Genomic DNA, 25105 nt, shown 5'->3' on the forward strand with positions numbered 1-25105 from the left:
TACAGTACAGTACAGCTCAATACATACAATTGTTAAGAGGATGCAGACCTGAGAAAGACTTTCGTCTTGTTTCCATCAGGGTCCCCATTTTCAATTCATCATATGACACACATGACATACAGATAGACAGTACTGCTACATCTATACATTTATGACATACCAGATTTTCAAATACAGTACTGTTTGTGATACTAAAAAAATCCAGAAGAAGAGTATATACATTTGACATAGAAACTGTGCATTGGGGGAGGTTGGGTAGGTGGGGTGGGGCTGTACATTGGAGGGGGGGGGGGGGGGGGGGGGTGGGTAGGGGGGGACACACACTGTACATTGGAATACTGACATACATTTGACATGGAAACTGTACATTGGAGGAGGTTGGGTAGGTGGGGTGGGGTTGGGTGGGGCTGTACATTGGAATACTGACAAAGCCATGCTTGGTCTTTATTGTACAACTGGGTTAGGACATGCAGACCAGAGAAAGACTTTAGTCTTGTTTACATCAGGGACAGGGAGGGTCCCCCATTTTCAATTCATCATAACATACATGACATACAGATAGACAGTACTGCTAGACATTTATGACATACCAGATTTACAAATACAGTACTGTTTGTGATACAAAAAGAGTATAAAAGTGAGTATATACATTTGATGAAGAAACTGTACATTGGGGGGGGGGTTGGGTAGGTGGGGGGGGACTGTACATTGGAGGTGGTTGGGTGGGGTATACAGACCCTCATCTGCACCTTTGTTTACATTGTTTATTTGTTCCTCATATTTTTATATTCAGATGTACTATTACCCTGCCCATACCTGTACCTCCCCTCCCCCATGCTGCCCGAATTTCCCCAAGGTGATCAATAAAGGAATATCTTATTATCTTATCTTAGCTGATTAACCTTAACGGGAATTATGACCATTGCACTAAATGAAAAAACAACACAAAACAGGAGACTATAAATAGATTGAAATCTTTATTATTGCTGACTGTATCAGAGTTAACATTTACAAGGAGACATTTATTACTCACTCACCTGAGCTATAGGTACAGTTAGTAACTCAATGGAACTCAGATTGGACAATAGTTACTGGCCACCTAGCTATCCTTTATTTAGATTAGATTCAAATCTACTGTCATCATACAGCACAAGTACAGTGTACAATATAAGACGTTTGGCATCCAACCAGAGTGCAAATGTAACAGTAAAGTGCAATAGTAATATACAGTGTACGGGTGATTAAACTGGGTATAAAAATATATAAATTAGTACTACTGAGTAATAGTGCTAATCCGATGTATGTGTACAGTGTTGTAGTATTAATATGTACAGTGATACAGGTGTAAAGACAGTATGGTCGTAAGTCTGGCCAGCAGCGTAACTAGTCGGTAGGCTTGCAGGAGCTCAGCAGGCTCGCCGCAACCTTCGCAACCTTCGCAACCTCTTTGACATCTGAGTATAAATTAGGCATGAGGCTCACTGAAATATACTCCACGGTGCACACAGTACATTTCAGCAAGCCTCCGCCAGCTCGTACAGACAGGAGCGTGGCGCCATTGACTTTGTGTGAATGAATGAATGAATGAATGAATGAATGAATGAATGAATGAATGATCGAATGAATGATCGAATGAATGAATGAATGAATGAATGAATGAATGAATGAATGAATGAATGAAAAGTTTATTTAACAGATTGCAGAATGGGTACAATAATACAGTACGGCTCAATACACACAATTGTTAAGGTGATGCAGACCAGAGAAAGACGTTTGTCTTGTTTACATCAGGGTCCCCCTGTTGTGTTGGTTTGGGGCTAACTATTCTGAGCTACATTTACATTTAGTCATTTAGCTGACGCTTTTATCCAAAGTTCTGTACGACAAGTCAGCAGGAAGGGCAAGGAAGATTATTATAATTTTTTCCTTTTATTAAAGATTTATTTTTTAGCATTTATTGCTTTTTACTACCGGGCAGTCCAGTAGAGAGAGAGGGAGCGGGAGACAGAGCGGGGGGGGGAGACATTCGGCAAAGGACACCGGGACCGGGAATCGAACCCTGGTCGGCCGCTTCGCGACGCAGCGCGTTACATGGTTCGCCACTTGGGCACGCCAAGGAAGATTATTTAGTGGAAAAGTGCATGATAGTAGAAGACAGTACGAAGGTTCGTTTTTTTTTTTTTTTTTTTTTTTTTTTCAGATATTGATTGAAGAACTGTGTCTTTAGTCGACGGCAAAAGATTGGTCATGTTTCGGCTGTCCTAACTGTGGTGGGGAAGTTCGTTCTACCATTGTGGAGCAAGGACAGAGAATAGGCGGCTTCTCTTTGATGACCTCCCCAGAGCTCACATAGGAGTGGGTCTGAGGCGGCCAGGAGATTTAGGGGATGAGGGTGTGTAGTTAGAGACCATTGACCGAAGGTATAGGGGGGAGCTTACCTATAGTACGAGGAACAGCATGGATTGTGCTGAGAAAGGATTCTACCAATCAACATTATTGCTAAGTAAGAAATAGGACCAGGGTTCCAAAGATCCAAACTATCCCTAAGATAAATGTAATCAGCCTACACTGTACCTACAAGACTCGGTAGCTTAAACATGTGATGAATGCACATTTCAAATAGCCTAATAGAGGCTGTTTCAAAGTGTTCCGCTTCATATAGCGACATCTAGTGGATTGCATGGAGAAATGCATTTTCAGGCATCCTCGAAAACACACTGCAAGCATTAACCCTTTCACTGCCGCACTACCAAATGGTTAACCCTTTCACTGCGACAACACAGAAGGTTAACCCTTTCAATGCCACACAGCAAAGGGTTAACCCTTTCACTACCACACTACAGAAGGTTAACCCTTTACTATCACACCGTTTATTAACACCGTCTGTAGTGTGTTAGTAAAGGGTTAACATTCTGTAGTGTGGTAGTGAAAGGGTTAATGCTAAATTCTGATGTAATGCTCAGATCAGATTTCTGTTTATTTGGTTTATTTCTGTCTTATTTTAGATCAGATTCAGATCCAAGATCAGATTCCAGTGTGAAGTGGTCACGCTCCTGAACTGACCCCCACATGCGCAAATGAACAATGACGAAGACGGACGTACAGTAAACATGGAGGACACTGAGGTCACATTGCAAAAAATAAATCTGACCTGTCTCTGATTTAAGACCACATTATGAAAGTGGCCCAAATCAGAATTGAAAACATCAGATTCCGTGTAATTTGTGCCGTTCACACTGTTGTGAAAGAATCAGATCTGAGTCACATTATGAGCAAAACATTTATCAGATTCGGGCCACTTTCACTTGCAGTGTGAAGGTAGCCTCGGTACTACTCTCTTGTGTCAAAGGGGTATTGGGGACCGTGGGATGGGATGTTAAAATTCACTAACCGGCCTGTTTTTTTAAAACGAGCAAATCTATCAATTAATTTGGGCTTCTTTCTATAGAGGCCTGTGATATTTGGCGTTCTCTGAATGAACATGTTTGGATCCCTGCTTGGTCATGGCTAGAAGGTATGCATTTTGTTGATATTCCATCTTATGTAAACCTAACCCTTATCTTAACCTCCCTGGAGACGTCATGCCCCACCTTAACCTAAACATAAAAAAAAAGAAAAAGTATTTGTGTATTTTACCAGTTTAACGTATCTATTTATATAGCTTTACTGCGATTACCGGTACTCTGTAAAGATGTATATCTCTGCTAGTCAGTAAAACATGATATGCACACTCAACACTGTAGAGTGTAGACAGTCCCTGGGGAAAAGGTCTGTTCTTCTCACACAAGATCAGTGGCCACCAGCGACCCCTCCTGCAGCTGCTGAGGGCTGGGTTCCGGTTAGGAAATGGTCTCCCAGATATTCTGTACAAACACAAGTGTTAAGACATCAGACCCAGACATCAGACGTACACACACACACACACACACACACACACACACACACACACACACACACACACACACACACACACACACACACACACACACACACACACACACACACACACACACACACACACACACACACACAAACAGAGGGACTCACACACAGAGAGACACACACACACACACATTTAAATTGACATTACATTTACATATACACGTAGTCATTTAGCTTATGCTTTTGTCCAAAAGAGGCTTACAAGTTCTGTACAACAATTCAGCAGGAAGGGAAGGGTACAACTGGTCAGTAACACACACACACACACACGCGCGCACATGCACACGCGCACACACACACACACACACACGCTGCAGCCTGTTCCCTTGACGTGGCTGACCACTGCCTTGCAAAATATTTGCATGGTCTCATGACGTCATGTAGTGTGATAATGTAGTGAGTGACAGACCTGCTGCACGGAGAGGAACTCTTTGTGTTGGGAAAGTCCCACAGAGAGGTGACCTGTTGTCTGACCTTTAGACTCAGCGTAGAGAGAAACATGCCTACTCACTTTGTACTGTATACTGTGGTCCTCAGAAACATACTGCATTAAGGCCTTAACCCTTTCACTACCACACTATAGAAGCTTAACCCTTTCACTACCACACTATAGAAGGTCAACCCTTCTGTAGTGTGGTAGTGAAAGTGTTAAAGGGGACATGCATTGAAAGGGTTAAAAACAAAAACAAAGTCCAGAAGGGGCTCGAACCGAATCAGCTCAACAACTGTCACTATCTCTGAACTTTGCTCTCTTGAAACCTGCAGACCTAGACGTGATCCAACCACCCCTTAGCCCGAGGAGACGTGTGATTGGTTAGAGTGGGAGCACCCCCCCCCCCTTCCGCCATGCCTTCTCCTGTCTCAGTTCAGATATGTTTTTTTAAACTTTGTGGCTTTACACTCATCACCTCCTGTCACCTCACTCGAAGCACCAGGGCTCACACTGCTTTCCGCGTCCTCCTGAAACGTCACCGCCGCCGCCACCATGTCCGACCGAGGCGCCTTCGACACCGACGTGGTGACCCTCACCCGGCTCGTCCTGGAGGAGGGCAGGAAAGCGCAGGGGACGGGGGAGCTCACCAACCTGATCAACTCCATCTGCACGGCCGTCAAAGCCATCTCCACGGCCGTCAGGAAGGCTGGGATTGCTAACCTGTAAGGTTTTACACTCGCACGTTTTTTTTACCCCCAGATAGGAGAATAATTGTTTTATTAGAGTATCTCTCTGTACACCGACTCTACCTCTGTGGCCCTGAGATGAAGCAGAGCTGCTGTATTCCTTCTTTCTCTCTGATTATCTTCTTTCTTTGACTATAAGGCTATTACGCTGTGTGTGCCAATTTCATCAGTGCATATGATTAATGATAATTAATGTTTGGATAAGTCACAGGGTAAAATGAGAGAATTAATTAATTAAAAGAAAAAACACTGAAGGGTGTACGTACCAAGGCAAAGATCAATATTTAACTTGTGGTCAAATCAAGTCCCGAAGTCTGTCAAATAAGTTAACAGCAGCCTTGGACATTGGTCTCCGGGCAAATGTTTTGCACAGTTCTCCTCTGAGCACCAAGACAGCGTGCTCCAGCCAGAGCCGTCCCTAGACTTTTGTGGGCCCCCTAGGCAAAAAGTTATTTGGGGGCCCTTCTGTTTTACTTCATATCAGTTCTCTTTTCCAGAGCGTAACAGCTGTTTCAACATCTTGCTGTTAGGACATCTCCAGGTTAGGTTTACTTCATATCAGTTCTCTTTTCCAGAGCGTAACAGCTGTTTCAACATCTTGCTGTTAGGACATCTCCAGGTTAGGACACCAAAGGAGGGAGGGAAAGTAGCGTTTATGGCAAAAAAATTATTTGAATTAAAATGAAGATGGGGCAAGTTAGCTATTAGCATGCTAATGTTAGCTATGTGTTAGCAAGCTAGTTAACGCAAAACCAATACAGGATATAGCTTTCTGATTGATCTTTTAAAGCTTACCATGACTTGCTGCACACGTCCAACTGTTTTGCCTGTTTAATTGCAACACTACTATCACCGACATCTAAGAAGGGAGATCCCCCCTTGAACGGCCCTTCTAAGGTTGCTCTCCTCCACATTGCCTGTGGTGCATTTTTTCCTATTGCTAGATTTTAGTTAGTTTTTCCTTACCTTCGCGTGGGGTATGTCTGGGAGTGTTGCATTTATTTTATTTATTTAAAAATGTTTTGGACTTTATGGTGTTCTTGTTTTGTTCTTGATTTATTGTGGTGTTTCTTCTTGACTTGTTTAAAGAAGATGTGTCCGGCCCATGGGGACATTAACGAGTGTTGTCGGGCCTCACAAATACATTTGATTTTATTTGATTTTATTTGATTTGACATAGAGGCTATTGAGTGTCAGGGTCCCAACGTTTTCCCATTCTTGCTGCTGACGCCTCACATCTTATTGCCTAGATCCACCTTTCTCTTTTTTTTTTTTTTATCTTTTCCCCCCTCCTTTTTCCGATTTTTCTCCCACTGTTAGTCGTTATGCTAATTCCCAACCCCCTTCCTGGTTGTTGCGCACTTTCCCCTACTGTTGGTCCGAGAGGCCGGAGACTGTCACATGCTTTCCTCCGACGCATGTGCAGCCAGCCGGCAACCAGCCTGGCCGCGCAGATTCTCACTGTTGAGAGAGTAACGTGTGGGAGGCCGCACTACCTCTCACCAGATCCTACCTTCGCTGACCAGGCGCCCCGACCGAACTGTAGGGGTCGCTGTCCACAACGCCCAGGACCCACCCACGGCTCCCCTCCCCCTAACTCAGCCAAACGAGTTAGTATAGCGATCAGCCCGAGCCAAGGCAATGCTGACTCTCCGGGAGTCCACCTTTCTCTTTTTAAAGGCTCGGTTCTTTTGGTATGGAAGCTCATGAAATCTTGTCTCTGGGTTCTTTACCCTGTTGGCAGTGCCTCCCACCACACAGTACATATTTGAGGTATTTTGCTGTCGTTTGCTAGCGGACCGGAATGTAGGGTTGGGCACCGAGATCTGGTTCCGGAACCGGAAGTTTCGATTCTTAAATTTTTTTTTTTTTCTTTTTTATAAATTATTTTCTTAATTAATACCCTAGTTACAGTACAGCAACCAAATGAAACTGTATCAAGTCAACTGAAAATGTGAATAGTATGATATTTATTTTTTTTCAAATACATTTTCTTCTCCTGCGAAATAAGCTGTGACCTGTTTTGACCTGCACCTCAAAGAATCTGAATCGAGAATCGTTTAGAACAGGAATAGAAATGGACACACAAGATTACTATGACATTGTCACCAATACCTACTAAAATGTAGTGACATTTAGAATTTTAGGTTACACTCTACATCTCGTGGAGAAAAGTTTCAACATTTGTTCCTCAGTTTCCCTAAAGTGTTTTCAACGAGGACGGCTACCGATGCCATCGTTCTGTTTGAGGGGAAAGGTTAGGTCAACATGAAGCATCTTTCCCTCACAGCACAAGAGCAATGAGAGCAACGACCGACTGAAATTTAAAATGTCCACAATGTGTCTGTCCTTGCCCCACAATGGTGGAACGAACTGCCCACCACAGTTAGGACAGCTGAAACCCGTCCAATCTTTCGTCGTCGACTACAGACGTACTTCTTGACTTCAACCATTATCTGAAATGAAGAAAACTTTAACCCTAACTAACCTTACTGTCATGCACTTGTCCTAATAAACTAACCTACACTGTAGCACTCAACACTTTGATGCACATTGTTTGTTACTCAGCTGATAGAGTTGTGGCCTTCCTGCTCTCTTGTTGTTCAATACTTGTAAGTCACTTTGGATAAAAGCGTTCAGCTAAATGACTAAATGTAAATGTAGCAGGCTGTAACTCTGTCCTCCCTCCTCAGTGTATTTGATCAGGGACAGTGCGTATCAATCAACACAGTTATACATTTATAGATGAATACAAATTAGAAAAAAAAATGTAAATATGCCAACATTAGCAGGGTTGCTAGTTTTCAGTTGTAGTCCCTGGGCTAGATGTTTAAGGCAGAAAAGAAACAGAAAAATAGAAGGACATTAAAGCTAATATAAAAACACTCCTGTGTCTCCTGTAACTCTGTCCTCCGTCCTGCTCTGGAAGCTACATCCACAGTGTGTCTCCTCTAACTCTGTCCTCCCTCCCTCTGGAAGCTACATCCACAGTGTCTCCTCTGTAACTCTGTCTCTCCTCCCTCCTCTGGAAGCTACATCCACAGTGTCTCTTGCTAGATTTAAAAAAAAAACTCTGTCTGTCCTCCCTCCTCTGGAAGCTACATCCACAGTGTGTCTCCTCTAACTCTGTCTGTCCTCCCTCTCTCTGGAAGCTACAGTACATCCACAGTGTGTCTCCTCTAACTCTGTCTGTCCTCCCTCTCTCTGGAAGCTACAGTACATCCACAGTGTGTCTCCTGTAACTCTGTCTGTCCTCCCTTCTCTGGAAGCTACATCCACAGTAATAATAATAATAATAATAATAATAATACATTTTATTTGTATAGCGCTTCTCAGGAACTCGAAGTTGCTGACAGTAGGCAGAGAGACAGAGAAAAACAAAGAAACAAAAGGAACATAAGACCACGGGGGAAACAGGGAAAACAGCATGAGGTACACGTAAACATAAAGCCACAGTAACAAACATCAAAACAGGTTGGAAGGGGGGGTTAAGGTTGGGGAAGGTTGAAGGCTAGGGAGAACAGGTGGGTTTTGAGGCGGCATTTGAAGGTGGAGAGTGTGGGGGAGTCTCTGATGGTCTGAGGGAGGGAGGGAGTTCCAGTGTCGAGGTGCAGTGTGTGAGAAGGCCCAATCGCCAAAGTTTCTCTCTGTCTGTCCACAGTGTGTCTCCTCTAACTCTGTCCTCCCTCCCTCCCTCCCTCCCTCCCTCCCTCCCTCCCTCCCTCCCTCCATCCCTCCCTCCCTCCATCCCTCCCTCTATGTAGCTACGGCATCGCCGGCAGCACCAACGTGACGGGGGACCAGGTGAAGAAGCTGGACATCCTGTCCAACGACCTGGTCATCAACATGATCAAGTCCTCCTTCAGCGCCTGCGTGCTGGTGTCCGAGGAGGACGAGCACGCCCTTATTGTGGAGCCAGAAAGACAGGTGTGTGTGTGTGTGTGTGTGTGTCCCAGGACGCCCTTATTGTGGAGCCAGACAGACAGGTGTGTGTGTGTGTGTCAGAGGAGGATGAGCACGCCCTTATTGTGGAGCCAGGCAGACAGGTGTGTGTGTGTGTGTCAGAGGAGGATGAGCACGCCCTTATTGTGGAGCCAGACAGACATGTGTGTGTGTGTCAGAGGAGGATGAGCATGCTCTTATTGTGGAGCCAGACAAGCATGAGTGAGTGTGAGTATGAGTGAGTGAGTGTATGGGTGTGAGTGAGTGAGTATGAGAGTGAGTATGAGTGAGTGAGTGAGTGAGTGAGTGAGTATGAGAGTGAGTATGAGTGAGTGAGTATGAGTGAGTGAGTGAGTGAGTGAGTATGAGAGTGAGTATGAGTGAGTGAGTATGAGTGAGTGAGTGAGTGAGTGAGTGAGTGAGTGAGTGAGTGAGTATGAGAGTGAGTATGAGTGAGTGAGTATGAGTGAGTATGAGAGTGAGTATGAGTGTGTGAGTGTGAGTGAGTATGAGTGTGTGAGTGTGAGTGAGTATGAGTGTGTGAGTGTGAGTGAGTGTGAGTGGGTGAGTGAGTGTGAGTGAGTATGAGAGTGAGTATGAGTGGGTGAGTGAGTATGAGTGAGTGAGTGAGTGAGTGAGTATGAGTGTGAGTGAGTGAGTATGAGTGGGTGAGTGAGTATGAGTGAGTGAGTGAGTGTGAGTAGGTGAGTGAGTGAGTATGAGTGTGAGTGAGTGAGTATGAGTGGGTGAGTGAGTATGAGTGAGTGTGAGTAGGTGAGTGAGTGAGTATGAGTGTGAGTGAGTGAGTATGAGTGGGTGAGTGAGTGTGAGTGGGTGAGTGAGTATGAGTGAGTGAGTGAGTGAGTGTGTGTGTGAGTGAGTATGAGTGAGTGAGTGAGTGAGTGAGTGTGTGAGTGAGTATGAGTGTGAGTGAGTATGAGTGAGTGAGTGAGTATGAGTGAGTGAGTGAGTGAGTGAGTGAGTGAGTGAGTGAGTGAGTGAGTATGAGTGAGTGTGAGTGAGTATGAGTGAGTGAGTGAGTGAGTGAGTATGAGAGTGTGAGTGTGAGTGAGTGAGTGAGTGAGTGTGAGTGAGTGAGTGAGTGAGTATGAGTGAGTGTGAGTGAGTATGAGTGAGTGTGAGTGAGTGAGTGAGTATGAGTGAGTATGAGTGAGTGAGTGAGTGAGTGAGTGAGTGAGTGAGTATGAGTGCGTGAGTATGAGTGCGTGAGTGTGAGTGCGTGAGTGTGAGTGCGTGAGTATGTGTGAGTATGAGTGAGTGTGAGAGACAGTGCATGCACACACACACACACACACATGTCCCCCCTGTCCTCCACCATGTGGTCCTGACTCCAGTGTCTCTTGTCTCCTGACTTGTCCCCCCTGTCCTCCACCATGTGGCCCTGACTCCACAGTGTCTCTTGTCTCCCTCCTGTCCTCCCCCATGTGGCCCTGACTCCACAGTGTCTCTTGTCTCCTGTCCTCCACCATGTGGCCCTGACTCCACAGTGTCTCTTGTCTCCCTCCTGTCCTCCCCCATGTGGCCCTGACTCCACAGTGTCTCTTGTCTCCTGTCCTCCCCCATGTGGCCCTGACTCCACAGTGTCTTTTGTCTCCCCCCTGTCCTCCCCCATGTGGCCCTGACTCCACAGTGTCTCTTGTCTCCTGTCCTCCACCATGTGGCCCTGACTCCACAGTGTCTCTTGTCTCCTGTCCTCCCCCATGTGGCCCTGACTCCACAGTGTCTCTTGTCTCCCTCCTGTCCTCCCCCATGTGGCCCTGACTCCACAGTGTCTCTTGTCTCCCTCCTGTCCTCCCCCATGTGGCCCTGACTCCACAGTGTCTCTTGTCTCCTGTCCTCCACCATGTGGCCCTGACTCCACAGTGTCTCTTGTCCCTCCTGTCCTCCCCCATGTGGCCCTGACTCCACAGTGTCTCTTGTCTCCCTCCTGTCCTCCCCCATGTGGCCCTGACTCCACAGTGTCTCTTGTCTCCTGTCCTCCCCCATGTGGCCCTGACTCCACAGTGTCTCTTGTCTCCTGTCCTCCACCATGTGGCCCTGACTCCACAGTGTCTCTTGTCTCCTGACACGTCCCTCCTGTCCTCCCCCATGTGGCCCTGACTCCACAGTGTCTCTTGTCTCCTGTCCTCCACCATGTGGCCCTGACTCCACAGTGTCTCTTGTCTCCTGACACGTCCCTCCTGTCCTCCCCCATGTGGCCCTGACTCCACAGTGTCTCTTGTCTCCTGTCCTCCCCCATGTGGCCCTGACTCCACAGTGCCTCTTGTCCCTCCTGTCCTCCACCACATGCTCCTGACTCCACAGTGTCTCTTGTCTCCTGTCCTCCACCACATGCTCCTGACTCCACAGTGTCTCTTGTCTCCTGTCCTCCACCACATGCTCCTGACTCCACAGTGTCTCTTGTCTCCTGTCCTCCCCCATGTGGCCCTGACTCCACAGTGCCTCTTGTCCCTCCTGTCCTCCCCCATGTGGCCCTGACTCCACAGTGCCTCTTGTCCCTCCTGTCCTCCCCCATGTGGCCCTGACTCCACAGTGTCTCTTGTCTCCTGTCCTCCACCATGTGGCCCTGACTCCACAGTGTCTCTTGTCTCCTGTCCTCCACCACATGCTCCTGACTCCACAGTGTCTCTTGTCTCCTGTCCTCCCCCATGTGGCCCTGACTCCACAGTGTCTCTTGTCTCCTGTCCTCCCCCATGTGGTCCTAACTCCACAGTGTCTCTTGTCTCCTGTCCTCCCCCATGTGGCCCTGACTCCACAGTGCCTCTTGTCCCTCCTGTCCTCCACCACATGCTCCTGACTCCACAGTGCCTCTTGTCCCTCCTGTCCTCCCCCATGTGGCCCTGACTCCACAGTGCCTCTTGTCCCTCCTGTCCTCCCCCATGTGGCCCTGACTCCACAGTGCCTCTTGTCCCTCCTGTCCTCCCCCATGTGGCCCTGACTCCACAGTGCCTCTTGTCCCTCCAGTCCTCCACCATGTGGTCCTGACTCCACAGTGTCTCTTGTCTCCTGACACGTCCCTCCTGTCCTCCACCATGTGGTCCTGACTCCACGGTGTCTCTTGTCTCCTGACAGGGTAAATACATTGTGTGCTTCGACCCTCTGGACGGATCCTCAAACATCGACTGTCTTGTCTCCATTGGAACCATCTTCGCAATCTACAAAAAGGTTTGTGACGACGTCGACTGGTCATCCAAACACATTTTGGGGTTAATAACCATTTGCCAAACTTCTTTTAGTTACTATGACAATATATTTGAATCTGATCTAATCTAATCTAACCAACATCAAAGTAGGTGTGCTCTTGTGATTGGTCGAAGATTAGCAAGGCTTATGGGTATTGTAGTAGTTACCATGGAAATGAGTATTTGATGAAAGCATGAAAGATGTTCAACTGAATGGTGTCCATTACACTGTAATTCAGCATCTGAAGAGGAGGATACAGAGGTTATGGTGTTGTGTTGTTATGATGTGTTATGTTATGCTGTGTTGTGTTGTGTTATGATATGTTATGTTATGATAGCATCATCACCTTTATTCCAACCACGTATATATACGTGATTGGGAGCCAGCGCTTGACGGCCAACCACGTATGTATATATATGCGTGTTAAGCTTGTTTATGTTTTTATTGCATTTTAATATCCCGGATGTTGTCACAGAGCTGTATTTTGGCTGGAAAAGGCATATTGGGACTCAGAAAGTGCAGTACCGGACAGATCCTGGTATTGGCGCTGTCTCAAAAATGCAGTTTCCCCTGTTGCAGACCGGGTGTCACTTTTTTCCCTGCTCCGGGTTAGCTTTTCTGTTAGCCTAAAGCTATGGCTTCACCAGATCACCTGGAATACTTTTTGCGACGCCGAATTCAGTATGCAGTAAAGGAATATAGCATCAGCCAATGGACATATCGATCTACCAGATGGCGATCAAATAACTGAGAAATTATTTTTGGAATCCAACCGGCCACATGTAAGAACGATTTGACGTCAATTTCAGCCTGATATTATTATGTCGATCATTGTCCTGTGATTTATCATAGATTTCTACTATTAATGTATTGTTTGTCTAGTTTTATGTTAAAAAAGGGAAAATAAAAAACATTTGTTAAAAAAAATATATATTTCAGCCTGATCGGGCGTTGTTCTCATAGCCATCCACCCGGTCAGCGTATGATGTTGCAATAACGAATGCCGTTATTGGTAATCAATAATCAGAAACAACTTCCCCCCCCCCCCCCCCCCCCCCCTTTCATGCATTCATGGTGGAACATGATACCGATCATATGCATTTTGATTTTTAACTCTAGCTTGTGTAGGGCCGAAACGCCAATCGATATAACGTTATTAGCTTAGCGCCCTATAGCTAGCCTTGCAGGAATGATCCCAGACCATTCCGGTATATAGTTCATATTCACGACGCTATAAAATGGGAACGTATTGATGGAAAAAAAATGTCTTTATGGCATATTGAAGGGAAGGTTTATACTGTCAATTGACAATGACAATGGACACATAGCAATAATATAAAATATAGATTTAGCTCTACAAACAACCTCACGGCTCACGCACAGTGAAAACGTGTAATGAAAAGCCCAATGGCCCCCGAATGTGCAGACACAGGGTCCACAGAGTAAAAAACAGACAAACATAATCAACAAGTTACATCACAATAAATAAAAACATAAACCAATAGCAGCTCTACGACAGGGCACTGTACCAATACTTCCAGATACAGGACTGGAACTTGATGTCACTGAGACTATAGGTTGAGTCGGCAACAGGATGATGATCCTGTACTGAGACACATTCAGACGACAGATACATTTATACATCAGGTGTCTCAGCAGAGCATGAGAGGAGTCAACTCCAGATCCAGAAAACATTTCACTGGCGCTGCAGCGCCTCGGCTTCCTCAGCAGAATCATTGTAAGCAACCTGAAGCTTATGGAAGCTAGCCTGCTTAAACTTGACCCAGCCACAGGGGGGCAGTATAGAGAGGAGTAGTGCAATAGGCCCTAAACAGGTTAACTTTCACCCCAGCAGAGCAGAAATGGAACTTCAAGTTCAAGTTTCAAGTTTCTTTATTAGTTGTCATACAGAAGTACAGAATACTTTTATACAAAATGCTTCTTTCTGTTACGCTCCAGAGACTGTGCTAGACAAAAATAGATAAGTATAAAATAAAATAAGTATAGCAGTATAAAATAGAAGTCACGTACGTAGACACAAGTGTTCAGTATGTACATATGTACAATGTTCAATGCAGAGTAGAAGTAACTGAGTTACCATACAATATACAATATACTAATATACAATATACTATATAGTGCAAAGCAGAAATGGGATGAGGTACAATTTAGGTACAATTTACAGTAAGGTGTAATGAGGTATGGGTTGTAGTGCAAATTCTTTACCAATAAATATAAAGTGTGTTTAGGTGTTCTAAAGTGTGTAAAGTGACTTCTTCTTCTTCAGCGTGTTAGCTTGAGCATACAGTAAATAATTTTTTTTTATAATTTCAAAGAAAGAAGAAAAAAGATGGAGGGACCACCAGAAGAGAGTGACCTAAATCAGGCCATTATTAAGTAGTTTACACTATACAAGGAATTTGATTTGATCGTTTCTGGTGCGACATTAACGGACAGACAATTACGGTAGGATAAAATAAAAATGGAATATAAACTAAGCACAATAGAATAGAATAGAATTATAAAATAAAATAAAACAGGCCAGGGCTGTACAATTGTGCACGATGTGGTCAAGTATATACACTAATTAGAATAAAAATAACAATACAGTAGGATAGAATATTTAGCAGGGCTGGGCAATTGAGCAGCAATGTGCAAAAAGTATGAACAGTGAAGAATGAACAAGTATGAAGCGTTTTGATTGTAATATATAGTCCAGTAAGGGTGTGTTAATGTAACACAGTGGGTGATGATGATGGTGATGATGATGATGATGGTGATGGTGGTGATGATGAGGTGGTGGTGAAGGTGATGATGATGATGATGGTGGTGATGATGATGATGATGATGATGATGATGATGATGGTGGTGATGATGATGAGGTGGTGGTGAAGGTGATGATGATGATGGTGATGATGATGATGGTGGTGATGATGATGATGGTGATGATGATGATGATGATGGTGGTGATGATGATGGTGGTGATGATGATGATGGTGATGATGATGATGATGATGGTGGTGAAGGTGATGATGATGATGGTGATGATGATGATGGTGGTGATGATGATGAGGTGGTGGTGAAGGTGATGATGATGATGGTGATGATGATGATGGTGGTGATGATGATGAGGTGGTGGTGAAGGTGATGATGATGATGGTGATGATGATGATGATGGTGGTGATGATGATGATGGTGGTGATGATGATGATGATGGTGATGATGATGATGATGATGATGATGAAGGTGGTGATGATGATGATGGTGGTGATGATGATGATGGTGGTGATGATGATGATGGTGGTGATGATGATGATGGTGATGATGATGATGATGATGATGATGATGATGATGATGATGAAGGTGGTGATGATGATGATGATGATGATGATGGTGATGATGATGATGATGAGGTGGTGGTGAAGGTGATGATGATGATGATGGTGGTGATGATGATGATGATGATGATGATGATGATGATGATGATGATGATGATGATGGTGATGGTGATGATGATGATGATGGTGATGATGATGATGAAGGTGGTGATGATGATGATGGTGGTGATGATGATGAGGTGGTGGTGAAGGTGATGATGATGATGATGGTGGTGATGATGATGAGGTGGTGGTGAAGGTGATGATGATGATGATGATGATGATGATGATGATGATGATGGTGGTGATGATGATGAGGTGGTGGTGAAGATGATGATGATGATGATGATGATGATGATGATGATGATGATGATGGTGGTGATGATGATGAGGTGGTGGTGAAGGTGATGATGATGATGGTGATGATGATGATGATGGTGGTGATGATGATGATGGTGGTGATGATGATGATGATGATGATGATGATGATGATGATGATGATGATGATGATGATGATGATGATGATGATGATTGTGTATGGTTACAGACCACGGATGGTGATGATGATGATGATGATGATGATGAAGATGAGGATGATGATGATGATGATGATGATTGTGTATGGTTACAGACCACGGATGGTGATGATGATGATGATGATGATGAAGATGAGGATGATGATGATGATGATGATGATGATTGTGTATGGTTACAGACCACGGATGGTGATGATGATGATGATGATGAAGATGAGGATGATGATGATGATGATGATGATGATGATGATTGTGTATGGTTACAGACCACGGATGGTGACCCCACTGAGAGCGATGCCCTGCAGCCTGGCAGAGATATCGTGGCCGCCGGCTACGCCCTGTACGGCAGCGCCACCATGATGGTGCTTTCTACTGGGCAGGGCGTCAACTGCTTCATGCTCGACCCCGTGAGTCTCTGACCTTAACATCACGACTCATCAATGCTATTTGTTAGGCAATTCATGTTTCCGATAACTAAGCGATCGGGCCATACAGACCCATACAGACTCAAAATGTCTTCTGATATTTCACCTCATTCCGTAGTTGGCCACACATCTGGATCAACAGATCTAAACTGGTGATGGCACAGAGAAGCCCACAATAACATAATCAATCATACTTTATCGATTCTTTATTGCCATATCTATTGTAACGTATAATATAACCGATAGGGCACACAGACCCTCATCTTCATCTTTGTTTATTTTTCAATTTAAAAAAAAAAATTCAGATCAAATTATATTACCTATATTTAACTAGTCTTTTTCCTATTACCCTGCCCACACCTGTACCTCCCCTCCTCCCTGCTGCTATGATGCCTGAATTTCCCCCAAGGGGATCAATAAAGGAATATCTTATCTTATCTTACTTCCTGCAAAGTCCATCCTCTGTTAATTGAATTCCTCAAATGAAGCATCATGTACTGTATGTCCATTTAGAATTTTCAGATGAGTAATGTTTTAAAGTAAAGACCGCAAGTTTCAAGAGATGTGTACAGTTGTAGTTACAAAACTTTAGAGGCTGTAACATTAACAGAAGATCAAAATCAAAAAGGAGTTTAAAGGCTTCAGTTGTCATCGGTGTGGTAGTGAAAGGGTTAACCGTCTGTAGTGTGGTAGTGAAAGGGTTAACCTTCTGTAGTCTGGTTAGTGAAAGAGTTAACCGTCTGTAGTGTGGTAGTGAAAGGGTTAACCGTCTGTAGTGCGGTAGTGAAAGGGTTAACCGTCTGTAGTGTGGTAGTGAAAGGGTTAACCTTCTGTAGTGTGGTAGTGAAAGAGTTAACCGTCTGTAGTGTGGTAGTGAAAGGGTTAACCTTATGGAGTGTGGTAGTGAAAGGGTTAACCTTCTGTAGTGTGGTAGTGAAAGTAAAGACCGCAAGTTTCAAGAGATGTGCACTGTTGTAGTTACAAAACTTTAGAGGCTGTGTACTTGTACATGTGAAGTACAACATTAACAGAAGATCAAAATAAAAAAGGAGTATAAAGGCTTCAGTTGTCGTCGGTGTGGTAGTGAAAGGGTTAACCGTCTGTAGTGTGGTAGTGAAAGGGTTAACCGTCTGTAGTGTGCTAGTGAAAGGGTTAACCTTCTGTAGTGTGGTAGTGAAAGAGTTAACCTTCTGTAGTCTGGTTAGTGAAAGAGTTAACCGTCTGTAGTGTGGTAGTGAAAGGGTTAACCGTCTGTAGTGCGGTAGTGAAAGGGTTAACCGCCTGTAGTGTGGTAGTAAAAGGGTTAACCTTCTGTAGTGTGGTAGTGAAAGAGTTAACCGTCTGTAGTGTGGTAGTGAAAGGGTTAACCTTCTGTAGTCTGGTTAGTGAAAGAGTTAACCGTCTGTAGTGTGGTAGTGAAAGGGTTAACCGTCTGTAGTGCGGTAGTGAAAGGGTTAACCGCCTGTAGTGTGGTAGTAAAAGGGTTAACCTTCTGTAGTGTGGTAGTGAAAGGGTTAACCGTCTGTACTGTGGTAGTGAAAGGGTTAACCTTCTGTAGTGTGGTAGTGAAAGAGTTAACCGTCTGTAGTGTGGTAGTGAAAGGGTTAACCGTCTGTAGTGTGGTAGTGAAAGGGTTAACCTTCTGTAGTGTGGTTAGTGAAAGGTTAACCTTCTGTAGTGTGGTTAGTGAAAGGGTTAACCTTCTGTAGTGTGGTAGTGAAAGGTTAACCTTCTGTAGTGTGGTAGTGAAAGGTTAACCTTCTATAGTGTGGTAGTGAAAGGTTAATCTTCTGTAGTGTGGTTAGTGAACGGGTTAACCTTCTGTAGTGTGGTAGTGAAAGGTTAATCTTCTGTAGTGTGGTAGTGAAAGGGTTAACCTTCTGTTGAGTGGTAGTGAAAGGTTAACCTTCTGTAGTGTGGTAGTGAAAGGGTTAACCTTATGGAGTGTGGTAGTGAAAGGGTTAACCTTCTGTAGTGTGGTAGTGAAAGGTTAACATTCTGTCGAGTGGTAGTGAAAGGTTAACCTTCTGTAGTGTGGTAGTGAAAGGGTTAACCTTATGGAGTGTAGTAGTGAAAGGGTTAACCTTCTGTAGTGTGGTAGTGAAAGGTTAATCTTCTGTAGTGTGGTTAGTGAAAGGGTTAACCTTCTGTAGTGTGGTAGTGAAAGGTTAATCTTCTGTAGTGTGGTAGTGAAAGGGTTAACCTTCTGTTGAGTGGTAGTGAAAGGTTAACCTTCTGTAGTGTGGTAGTGAAAGGGTTAACCTTATGGAGTGTGGTAGTGAAAGGGTTAACCTTCTGTAGTGTGGTAGTGAAAGGTTAACATTCTGTCGAGTGGTAGTGAAAGGTTAACCTTCTGTAGTGTGGTAGTGAAAGGGTTAACCTTATGGAGTGTAGTAGTGAAAGGGTTAACCTTCTGTAGTGTGGTAGTGAAAGGGTTAACATTCTGTAGTGTGGTAGTGAAAAGGTTAACCTTCTGTAGTGTGGTAGTGAAAGGGTTAAATGATTCAGTCGTCTGTGTGGTAGTGAAAGGGTTAAAGGCCTCAATGTGGTCATCAAATCCGTCTCTCGTCAAATCTGTTGCTTTTCTCTCTTCAGGCCATCGGTGAGTTCATCCTGGTGGATCGAGACGTGAAGATCAAGAAGAAGGGAAAGATCTACAGTTTGAATGAAGGATACGCAAAATACTTCTACCCAGACGTGACGGAGTACCTCCAGAAGAAGAAATACCCAGAGGTAATGATCAGTGTGGGAAACATGTAGTTTAAATTCTTTAAAAAGAAACATTTTTTTTTTTTATCCTCTTTTTCTCCGCCTGATTTTCAAAGCTTTTCTCCCCATCCCAATTTAGTCGTTATGCCAATTCCCCCCCCTCCCCTACCTGGTCGTTGTGCGCATGTTCCCCCTACTGGTCGGTACAAGGGAACCCTGAACTCTACCACATGCTTCCTCCGACACATGCGGAGACAGCCAGCGGCTCTCTTTTCACCTGGCAGCGAGGACTCTCATTGGTGAAGCGTAACGCGTGGGAGGTCACGCTGCCTTCACCACTTCCTGCCTTTTGCTGAGCAGGCGCCCAGACCTGACCTGTAGGGCGTCGCTGTCCACAACGCCAGATTACCACCCACGACTTCCCTCCCGCTAACTCAGCCAAACGAGTTAGTATGACGATCGGCCCAAGCCGCAGGCAATGCTGACTCCTTGGAGTCGAGACCGCAGCCTCTTGCATTGGTGACGAGCGCAATCTCCGCTACGCCACCCGACCGCCCGAATTAGAAATGTATTTGAAGGATAAACCCCTTGAGATATGCTATCTCGTTTAAAACGTACAATACAATACATAACTAAACAAAACAAAACACAGGATAACAAAATACACTTATACACTGACAGACGCTCTCCCAAGCTCACCCCCACAGTCCCCACTGATTCTTCCCAAGAGGATCGTCAATATAATATATGTTCCCATATAAATGTACATACTAAATGATAGTTTGATCTGTAAACATGTAAACCCTAAACACAGTAAATCAGTAACAAGTGCAAGTAGTCTGTAGATGAGTAAACAAAGATATCTTAAATAACCGGTAAGAAGTGAGAGATCTGAGTGAACTAGGCAGTTTGTTCCAATCAGCTGGAGCTTTATATTTAAACTTTTAAGGCAAGTCGACCGATAACTTTGGTGGTTCGAGGTATGATAAAGAAAGGATGATCCGTGTGTCTTAAATTATAAGTTGAACTATATGGAATTAGGAACTGCTTTAGATAGGGGGGATAATTAAAGTAAATAAATTTCAGAATGAAAGTATTGAATACAGAATAGTCAGAGAATGGCTGGATGGCTGTCATCTAAGTGACTAGCTAGGAGACCCGGAAGTGAGAGACCGAATCACAGAGAGGGGGCTCCTTTATACCCAGGAGGGGGGGGACCATAAACTGGAGGTTTTGGGGGAAGGGAGGGGATAAAGACACATCCTTATGAGAAGACACGTCTGTTATGGGACAGAGGGAGGAGACAAGCTCCTATTTCCCCCACATCAGCAACGCTCATCAAAAATTCTATTCGCGCTCCTCGCTCCACAATGGTGGAACGAACTTCCCACCACAGTTAGGACAGCCGAAACACGACCAATCTTTCACTGTCAACTGAAACACACTTCTTCAATCAATATCTGAAATGTAGAAAGAAAGAAAAAACACTAACCTTCTTACTGTTCACTACTACCATGCTCTCTTCCTACTATACTAATATGTCTTTACTACTATGCACTCAACACTGCAGCACACAAGTTTCAGCACTGTTTGATGAACATTGTTACTCAGGCGAAGGAGTTGTACCCTTCCTGCTGCTGACTTGTTGTACAGAACCTGTAAGTCGCTTTGGATAAAAGGAGTGAAACATGGCCTCCTCTGACTGTGGACAGGGCCCGACAGCGCCCCTCTGTGGCTCCACTGCACAGCACGTCTTACTGTTAATCTAACTGGACATTTTCCACTCTCAAATTGATCGACTGAGTGATAGACATGAGTTTCGATTGAATAAAAATTATTGTTTGTTAATGTTTTTATTTGTTTTTATTATATATTATTATTAATCCAATAAAAAATATCCCAGATTTAAGTTTTATGGTTAAATACATGCATCCAGGGCAAATACATGCATCCAGGGCCGCCCATAAGGGGGGGTGGGAGGGGGAAGCTTCCTGGGGCCCAGCTACGGGGGGGGGGGGGGGCATAGAGGCCATCTGTATTGTCGCCGTGAAAGGGTTAATCATTTGGTAGTGTGGCAGTGAAAGGGTTAATCACATTTTCCAGCAGAGCATATCCATCACTCATCAGTTTTGCTTTAGGCTTTAACACTTTCACTACCACACTACCAAAGGGTTAACTCTTTCACCGCGGGACACTACAGAAGGTTAACTCTTTCACTGCCACATGAAAAAGGTAGAGAAAGATAGGTACAGAAGGGAAGAAGAGTTTTAATTGCATTTAATTAAAAAAAAAAATATTAATAATAATAATAATAATAATAATACATATGATATTGTATTATATGTTATATTATATTACATTATATAATCATATTATAATTAATTTGTATATTATATTGAACTATATTTATTATATTTACTATATAGGCTATTATATTATGGTACTACATTATTATATTGTATATATCATGTACTATAATTATATCTCATATCACATTATATATGTGTTGTATATACTATAGTATATACTATTATATACTGCAGGTATACTATACTGTAATGTGTACTATATGTATGTACTATGTATGTAAATGAAAAAGAAAAAATTGGCGATTTATGGAATGACCATCCATTGTTATGTGTCCAAAACCCCAAATAAAAAATAACTGAGCTGAACTGAAGGGTTAATGGGTAAGTGTACATGTCATTTCTTGTGTCGTCCCCAGGACGGCAGCGCCCCCTATGGTGGGCGATATGTCGGTTCCATGGTAGCGGACGTCCACCGCACCTTGGTGTACGGAGGCATCTTCTTATACCCTGCTAACGTCAAGAGTCCCAAGGGGAAGGTGAGAATCCAAATTAATGCAGGTTGCTGGTTAAATTCCCTTGAGCAAGGCACCGAATGTCCGAACCCCCCAAGCTGCTCTACTGCAGGCGGACCCTGTGCTCTGACCTCTCTGATGAAATGTACAGTATAGAGGGAACTTTATTAGGGGTGACAGTGGCTCGGGAGGTAGAGCAGTCGTCTGGTAATCCGGAGGTTCCCGGGTTTCGATTCCCCGCTCCTACCGGGCAGCGTGTCGAAGTGTCCTTGAGCAAGACACTTAACCCCTAACTGCTCCCGATGAGCAGGTTGGCACCTCGCATGGTCGCCTCCGTCGCCGGTGTGTGAATGTGTGAGTTTATTGTTGTTTATTGTTTAAAAGGATCCCCATTAGCTGTCACCTAAGTGGCGAGCTAGTCTTCCTGGGGTCCACACAGAAAGACAACAGAAAACAGAAAACATAACAACATGAGATACATATGACAATCACAATTAATTAACAATGATAATCTAAAAACAGTAAAACATTGTAGACATCATTATCAACATCAGAATATTTTGCTCACATATTTAAGTAGTGCATTCTCAGGTGGTATTTGAAAGACACTTTACTATTCAATTTACTTATGTTCAGTGGGCAGTTATTCCAATGATTGATGGCACGATAAACAACAGTCCTCTTTAAAGCATTTGATTTTGGACGTGGTAACATAATCTGTCCATCATCGGCTGACCTAGTAAAATAAGAATGAACCTGACTGCATCTGACAATTTGTTTGTATAAGAAAACAGGTTGAGACGAAAAGACAGTGTTCCTGAAAGATTTAACTGTGAGTGAACGGGTAAAATGTGAGGAACAAAATTGTAAAGCGCTTTGGATAAAAGCTGCTATATAAAAATGCACCGTTTATGGGAACTTTTACGTGCATCTAGGAGTGATATGTGGACAAAACTAAATGTCCTTGTGTACATTGGCAATTAAGTACATTACATTGATCCTCATGTCAAGGTCAATGCTACGATATCCATGCACAACCTATCTGCTCTCTGACCACTAAGTGTGTCAGACTATTAACCACCAAAATCTGCACGGAATACAACGTATGACGTATATCGTGCCAGTTAGGGAACCTTGTGTATACGGTTTAATTTGTACTCATAGTATATGTTCAGATTCAAATTCTTTATTGCCTATATTTATTGTAACGTATAATATAACCAATAGAGCATACAGACCCTCATCTGCACCTTTGTTTACGCTGTTTATTTTTCCTCATATCTTTATATTCAGAGTTAATTACATTGTTTACACTGTTCAGATCAAATTGTATTGCCTATATTTTATGTCTTTCTACTATTACCCTGCCCATACCTGTACCTCCCCTCCCCCCTGCTGCCATGACACCCGAATTTCCCCCAGGGGGATCAATAAAGGAATATCTTATCTTCTCTTCTCTCTTCTATTTCTCTTTTCTCCTCTCCTCTCCTCTCCCCTCCCCTCCTCTCCTCTCCTCTCCTCTCCTCTCCTCTCTCCTCCTCCCCTCCTCTTCTCCTCTCCTCTCCTCTCCTCTCCCCTCCTCTCCTCTCCTCTCCTCTCCTCTCCTCTCCTCTCCTCTCCTCTCCTCTCCTCTCCTCCTCTCCCCTCCCCTCCCCTCCCCTCCTCTCCTCCTCTCCTCTCCTCTCCTCTCCTCTCCTCTCCTCTCCTCTCCTCTCCTCTCCTCTCCTCCCCTCCTCTCCCCTCCTCTCCTCCCCTCCTCTCCTCCTCCAGCTGAGGCTCCTGTATGAATGCAACCCCATGGCCTACATCATGGAGCAGGCGGGAGGCATGGCCACCACAGGCTCCATGAACGTCCTGGACATCATGCCCACCGACATCCACCAGCGTGTCCCCGTGGTCCTGGGTTCCCCTGACGACGTGAAGGAATACATCGCCATCTTCAAGAAGCACGTCAAGTGAGGCGTTCACCTACCCTGACGCTCAGCAGGCTCAACTACTAGAAACAAAATGTGTCAATTCCTGCTTCAAAGTGTTTTTTTTCACTACCACACTACAGAAGGTTAACCCTTTACTATCACACTACTACCCTTTGTCGTGTGGCAGTGAAAGGGTTAACCTGCTGTGTTGTTGTCGCAGTGAAAGGGTTAAAGGGAAAAGGGTTCAGTTTCGGCCAACTGAACTGGTTAAAGGTGCTGATGTATTTATTTTTTTGTTAGAATAAGTGGCTAAAATAATAGCTCTACACTCCGACAGCCATCACTGATATAGAGTGTCTGGTCAGTAACATGGGTCTCTCCCAGTCCCTTCACTCTGCAGTAAACACAAAATACATGTCCTGGTATCTAAATAATAAATAAAAACAAATGATGTGCTTGAAACAAGTACAATAATATGCCAGCAAATTTGTCTTGGCAAGATCTACTTATTTGAAATAAGTACAAATATCTATAGGGTTCTCTCTCCTGATTGGATAAAGTGGGAAAGGGATACCGGAACATGTGTTTTGTGTTTACTGCAGAGCAGGAGGGACTGGGAGACCCACGTTACTGACCAAACTATATCAGTGATGGCTGTTGGATTGTAGAGCTATTTAACACTTATTCTAACAAAACAATACCACTCACAGCACGTTTAAGTCAGGTGAACTATCTCTAGAGAGGTGCCCTCTCTCTCACCTGCACTGATCATAAGTAACAATAGGAGAGAGAGTGGAGGTATAAATATTAATATCCGCCCTCACTGGGCCTGACGCTCACTGTAGTAATGCCACGTCGTTGTTATTGTTGTTATTGTTGTTGTTGCTGTGTATGATTTGCCTCCTGACCTTTATTTGAATAAAGCTGGGAAAAAAGTGTTCTTATGACGTGCTCCTGTGTCTCTTCAGTTTATACATAATCACCATGGTAACACTTTATATGAACCCTGTGTCTATAATGCGTTATAAATATAATCATTGCCGATGTGATTATA

At 44.1% G+C, this 25105-nt stretch overlaps 1 protein-coding gene across 1 annotated transcript; it reads left to right on the plus strand.

Moving 5' to 3' along the window:
* Window positions 1–4927: 4927 nt before the first annotated feature.
* Window positions 4928–24094, plus strand: LOC311236877 (fructose-1,6-bisphosphatase 1-like; the record flags this gene model as incomplete). Its single annotated transcript, XM_084324666.1, has 7 exons — window positions 4928–5097; window positions 8886–9048; window positions 12157–12249; window positions 16447–16587; window positions 19201–19338; window positions 22040–22159; window positions 23906–24094. The coding sequence occupies 7 exons, from the start codon at window positions 4928–4930 to the stop codon at window positions 24092–24094; spliced, it is 1014 nt and encodes a 337-aa protein (XP_084180792.1).
* Window positions 24095–25105: the final 1011 nt, after the last annotated feature.

Source organism: Notolepis coatsorum (assembly GCF_963971535.1).
Source record: "Notolepis coatsorum genome assembly, chromosome: 11".
NCBI lineage: Eukaryota > Metazoa > Chordata > Actinopteri > Aulopiformes > Paralepididae > Notolepis > Notolepis coatsorum.